This window comes from Sinocyclocheilus grahami, unplaced genomic scaffold (genome assembly GCF_001515645.1).
Source record: "Sinocyclocheilus grahami isolate Dianchi unplaced genomic scaffold, SAMN03320097.WGS_v1.1 scaffold1253.1, whole genome shotgun sequence".
Lineage (NCBI taxonomy): Eukaryota > Metazoa > Chordata > Actinopteri > Cypriniformes > Cyprinidae > Sinocyclocheilus > Sinocyclocheilus grahami.
The window spans coordinates 159,437-165,712 of record NW_015506432.1 but is presented as its reverse complement, the minus strand read 5'-3'; the positions used below and the strand labels follow the sequence as shown (position 1 = coordinate 165,712).

General features: G+C 36.6%; 1 protein-coding gene across 1 annotated transcript in view; it reads right to left on the bottom strand.

Moving 5' to 3' along the window:
• Window positions 1-604: 604 nt before the first annotated feature.
• LOC107568519 (SPARC-related modular calcium-binding protein 2-like) overlaps window positions 605-6,276 on the bottom strand; it is a 29,275-nt gene continuing 23,603 nt past the window's right edge. The window contains exons 8-9 of the mRNA XM_016254485.1: window positions 2,867-3,053; window positions 605-716 (exon numbers count right to left, since the gene is read on the bottom strand). Of these exons, the coding sequence (XP_016109971.1) occupies window positions 605-716; window positions 2,867-3,053 (299 nt within the window). The remainder of the gene's footprint in view (window positions 717-2,866; window positions 3,054-6,276) is intronic.

The window sequence follows — 6,276 nt, the reverse complement described above, 5'->3', positions numbered from 1 at the left end:
TGGAATACTGCAGCTCCTATTTATTTAAATCGAATCAACGACTTCATTCATGCTGGAAATGATAGTCACTCCCTCGTTTCCTTTTTGCTGTTTTTTTATCTTTGCCCTCCACTCCTTTTTCCTCTGTTCTTCATCACGGCCACTCCCCCACACTCATCCCTCCTTGTCATCCTCGTAGGCTCGTGCTATCTATTGTAATCTATCTTTTCTACCTCCCCTTTCCTCAGTGAGATGATCTGTTAACATCTGTCGTCTAGGCAGACCGTAGGGTCGTGGGAAACCAGGAGATGGTTTTAGACTCTAGAAGTCACACACATAACTGAGCTCACATGCAAAAACATAACGATATACTGTAGATGCACAAACAGACATCCTTGAACTTTATATTGTTATCATTTTTTTAATGTTTACTTTGTGCAAGCAAATAAACACAAAAATATGCAAAAATAAATACGTAGTGCACCTATTAAAAGACATGTATTCCATTAAATTTTTGTTATTTATTTCCTTCCTCTTTGATAAAAAGGTGTTGTTTTTAATTTTTTCAGCCTAGTTTAGTGTAAATAGTCCTCTGGCTAGTTTTAAGTCATTTCATGTTTTTGTATCAGCTCATAAGCGGACAGTTAAGCTCACCCTGCAGGTGTCTACTCCTGTAATGGTCCTTTGGTTTGTTTGGATGGGCTCTGGCATTTCCGTCACATTTTGGTTGTTCGAATCTAGAGCAAGAGAGAGGGAAAAAAAACAGAAGGAATGAGAGTGAAAACAAAGCATTATTGTTTGCACTGTGATGAGTCCAACAGCTAAAATATCCACCAACGCCAATAATTTTTTTTAGATTTTGTAAACAGATAGACCAAAATAACATAATAGTACTGAATAAGTAAAGAGCCATTGAGTGATGGATAGTTACATAAGGATAATTAATTTTTTATTTACCATTTCCTAATGTCGAAATGGAAGTCAATATGATATTTTCTTCACCATTGTGATGTATATCGCAAAATAATAATATGTAAGATATGTATATATGTATAAACCCCCCCCCCCCAAAAAAAAACTATGAAGTGTAAGACCAGAGAAACATTCATGGGCCCATTAGGAGAGTAAATGTGCTCCAATCATTGTCAGGTGACCTGCCCAAATAATAGAGAAAGAGAAAGAGAGAGAGAGAGAAGGGTGATGGGAAGGTAGCACTTCCATGCGTGCTCTAATGCGCTGTCTGGTACACTGCCTGAGGCTTTGTTAACTCAATACCACATTTGGTGATAGTCAGAAACCCACAGCATCGCTCTAACACTCCTACAGCTCATTAAAAGTGCCCCTGAATACAGAGAGTGTCACTGACCCCTGGCAAACACATTCACAATGTTTTGTCATTTTGCCAGGTTTCTTGATCAGATTTGGGCTGCTTGAACAGCCCACCTGTTAGAATTTATTCAGCATGATTTGCTGGTATATTTAGCTTTTGTCAACGAATGCAGAGTAGAAAGGTGCTCTCTAAATGTTAAAAGAGACTGAATGAGATTGGCCCCTGAGAGAGTCCAAAACTCAGTTTTGTACCCCATAGTAAGTCGAATAATGAGACCTGCCCCTGGTGTATATTAGATGTACTGTAAGAGAACAGGTCGACTAGTACTTACCATTTTAAAAGCCAAGTGGTGGGTTTTTCCTTTCAATAGAGACAAACTGCTTAAAGGGATAGTTCACCCAAAAACGAACATTTGATGTTTATCTGCTTAGCCCCAGGACATCCAAGATGTAGGTGACTTTGTTTCTTCAGTAGAACACATTTGATGATTTTTAACTTTAACCGTTGCAGTCTATCAGTCGTATAATGCATGCAATGGTAACAAAATCTAGTACGATTATACAACTGATAGACTGCAACAGTTGGAGTTAAAAATCATCAAATGTGTTCTACTGAAGAAACAAAGTCACCTACATCTTGGATGCCCTGGGGGTAAACAGATAAACATCAAATGTTCGTTTTTGGATGAACTATCCCTTTAAGTTGTATTTTGGCAACTAAATAAGGACGGGTTTGTTTCCTCGAGGCGCCAGAGGTATTTTAAAGTGTTTAAAATAACATTTTGTTAAAACAGATGTTAAAGTAATAGTACACTCAAAAATAAAAATACAATGCTGAAAATGTACTCCCCTTCAGGCCATCCAAGATGCATTAAGCGGAACCGACTTAGTGAAATGTAGCATTACATCACTTGTTCATCAATGGATCCTCTGCAGTGAACGGGTGCCGTCAGAATGAGAGCAGCTGATAAAAAGCATCACAATAATCCACACAACTTCAGTCAATCACTTATAGTCTTGTGAAGCAAAAAGCTGCATGTTTGTAATGTTTCTAACTTCGAACCTTTACTTCCAGCTAAAATAAGAGTCCTCCATCCATAATATTGCTTTCTCCAGTGAAAAAGTCGTCTTGTCTTAATGAGGAGAGAAGTATGTACAGACCAAGCACCGTTTACATGTGAAAACAAGGTATTTTTAAAGTTAAAATGCCTTAATGATAAATTTGTCTCTTACAAACACACAGTTATTTGCTTCACAAGATGTTAACTGATGGACTGGGGGATCACTTGTGAATCATTGTGATGTTTTTATCAGCTGTTTGGACTCTCATTCTGACGGCACCCATTCACTGCAGAGGATCCATTGGTGGGCATTTCTCCAATTCAGTTCCAATGAAGAAACAAAATCATCTACATCTTAGATGGCCTGAGGGTGAGTAAATTTTCAGTTTTCGGTGAATTATTCCTTTAAAAGTCATGCTGAAATAACATCCTAGTAGTTGTCCTGGAGAATTTTTCACCCGTTTTTTTTATGTACTTTGCTATAATGAGTGCATTACCTTGTGGATGTGCCAGGTATGGGCCGTCCAGTATCCACCTGGACACACCAGCAGTACCCGGTGGAGGGATGGCACTGAACAGGTTTGTAGAGACCACCGTGAGCACAATCCGGCACAAAAACCGCTTCATTTTTATGTTGTCTTGCTTCTTCCTGTGCTGACAGCTGCTCCTGATCACACGAGGTCGCTGAGGTAAAGCGAGGCAGAGGAAAGGAGTGAAATAATGCAGGGGACTCAATATGAGTGAGTAAGTGTCAGTGTTCTCTGTGGTGAAAAGAAGACAAGCATCTGTGTTTCCATACAATGAAAGGAGACTGCCCAGGAGCTGTCAAGTTCCCAAAAAATACCTTCTCCTTGAAATTTCCATAAATGTAGTACAAACAGCTCACAATGCAGGAATAGAATGTAACAGGCTTTGTCTAAAATAAAAAGTCAATGTTTGACTAATATCTTGTCTACTACGGTCTTCAACTCTATGATTTTGGAAGGATGCATCCTGCATATGATATCCCATGATCCTGTGTGTGTGATACAGTTGGATAAAAGAACATACAAGTAAATGATGTCCGATGTTGAAAGTATTTATAATAAATTTAAATGTAATTACATTAAAATGTATTATTATATCTTATTTTTATTATTATTATTATTACTTATTTTGTGATAATAAATCAATCTTTAATACATTTAAAATAATTGCAATTTTATACATTTAAATGTATTATTCAATTTTAATCCAATTAATGACATTTAATTGGCAGTTGAACAAATTAATGTACAAATGTCATTTTAAAAAAACCTTATGAATCTTTATACTGATAGATAAGCATTGTATTTATTAAATATGATATCTCATGATCCTGTGATCGTGATTCATCTGCTTAAAGGAATGTAAATTCCGTCTGATGTGAAAAGAATCAATACTACATTTAAATTAGTTAAATTCATTTAAAATACATTTAATGTAATTACAATTTAACTAGATTAATTAAATTGAATTGGCAGTTGAACAAATCAATTAAATGCACAAATGTAATTTTTTTTGTACTTTTTTCAAATTACATTCCATTTATGCTGTGAATTAAGCACTGTATTAACTAAATATATATTATCCTGTGTGTGAGATTTGGCTGGTTAAAACAATGTAAATGCTGTCTGATGTTGAAAGAATTAATAATAAATTCAAATGAATTAAATTTATTTAAACCAATTTTAATTCAATTAATTAAATGTAATTGCCATTTGAACAAATTAATTAAATGTATTTTTTTTCCAACTTATGTTTCCTTATTGAGAAATAAGCGTTCAAATATTCATGGTTATCCCTAAAGCTCTTTTGAATTTGTTTTAGGTCATTGGACATATGTTATAGTGCCTTCACACAAGAACGTTGCCTGTGAAGTCAATGACTGACTGGACGGTGAGGCCTTGGACACAACCGTGAAGAGATGGATGGACAGCATGTTGGACGGGGTAAGAGAGTGAAAGTGAGAGCTTGTGCTTTATCAGGAGCTTGTGGGAATGTTTATGACATTAAGAAGTTCATGACTGCACAGGGCTCCTGCTGCTCGACCAGAATAAATATTTACACATTGTCTCCAGGTGCCTGCATTTGCAGTGTCTTTGAATAAAGATAGTGACCTTGGGCGGAGTATAGCTGCATAAAACACATTGTTTTGGGAAAACAGTGGCATCTTAGCACTTCCTTTCAATCCTGCATGAGACACAACGGCAGCCCAAAAAAACATGAATAATTCATATGGAGCACAACCTTTGAGCCATGAGATTTCTCTGCATCAGGAACCAATCATCTCATGTGCCACAACAGAGCTCTCCAGCAACGCTTTGAGCCGCCTGATCTAATGCAAGAAAGATTATGTTAAAAAGAACTGTGCGTGTGTGTGTGTAAAAGAGAGAGAGATGTGGTTTCTAATGTATTCTGTGGCAGCAAAGGCAGAGGGTGACCCAACTCCTGGGTAAGGCTAAAATAAGTTTAATGTTAGTGTGATGTCAGTGTTAGTGGATGTCATGTCATAAAATATTTTTAATACGACTACATTTTTAGTTAAAGTGTTTACAGTTTAATCAAACATATTGTAAGTTACTAATTATAACGCTTACATTTCAGTTATTCAAACAGCGAATAAATTATATACAATAAATTAATAATAATAAATTATATAAAGCAGGCAAAGAACATTGAAGAACATGACCACTGACTTCAGTCTAGCGCTAGTTTATGCACTCTCCAAAAACTCCTGTTATAATCACTGAAGCTGTCTACACTGCGAAATAAATCTCTTACATCACATGTTCGTCTGCACTTTCAGTCAGCGAGTGTGCGCACTGAACAAAAATATGGTGCAATATGAGCAGATCTAAATTTAATGCAGTTGACACTTATCATTTTCACTTTATTCGCGACAGCCGTAATAGATTTAGTTTAATTGTGCAGGAGATTTTTGTCCAGTTTGGTGGCTTGGTGGACAGGGGAAGGTAGGTTATAGAGTTTTCAGTGTTTTGCTATGTGGTTCCTGAGGTTATTAGGGTGTTGCTATGCAGTTTTTGTTTTGAGTTATTTTAAAGCGTCGCTAGGGTGTTGTGGGTGTTGCTACGTGGCTGCTATAGCACTGCACTAAATACCACTCAGAACAGCTTTGCACTATTTGGGTTTTATTTTAATTGTGCAGCCCTACTGGTAACCATCAAAAACACCTAGCAACCATCTTAGCAAATGTGCAACGACACGCTTAAAACTCAAAACACCTTACACAGAAAAAGAGAAAGAGGATAACTATAAAAGGATGTGGGAGAGAGAATACCTTAGCAAACACGTGTTGTCAGGTCTTTGGCTTCATGTGAGCATTGTTTTAGAAAATGTTGCCATGGGTTTTCCTCATCTTTTTTAACCTAGAGACATCTTTTCTTTGTCTCTGTCTTTCGTTCAGTTCTATTCTGAGCTTCTCTGAATAGTGATAATCTCCATTTAGACCTCAACAGATCAGCCGTAATCAAAACCATCAGCATTCACTGACGTTTTACTGAATGTTAATCAAGATAACTTTACAATCGAGCTATTCACGCACACATAGACACACACACACACAAATGAGTCTATTAGGAAACACACAAATTATGTAATAATGTCATCAGAATTAGATCTGTTACTGAGTTCATGTCGTCGTTTTTTCCCAGTTGGGTTTTAATGACATCTTTGTTGATTCCTTTATTAGATCAACATCTCAAGCAATGGCTGAATGCCACAGTGAGTTGGATCTTCATGTGTGTGTGTGTGTGTGTGTGTGTGTGTGTCTGTGTGTTTGAGCAGCTATAGCAACGATTTCATAATACTTACAGAAATGTATCTATCTTTGTCTCTTTTGCTTTCTCTTTCTATTCCCATACATATA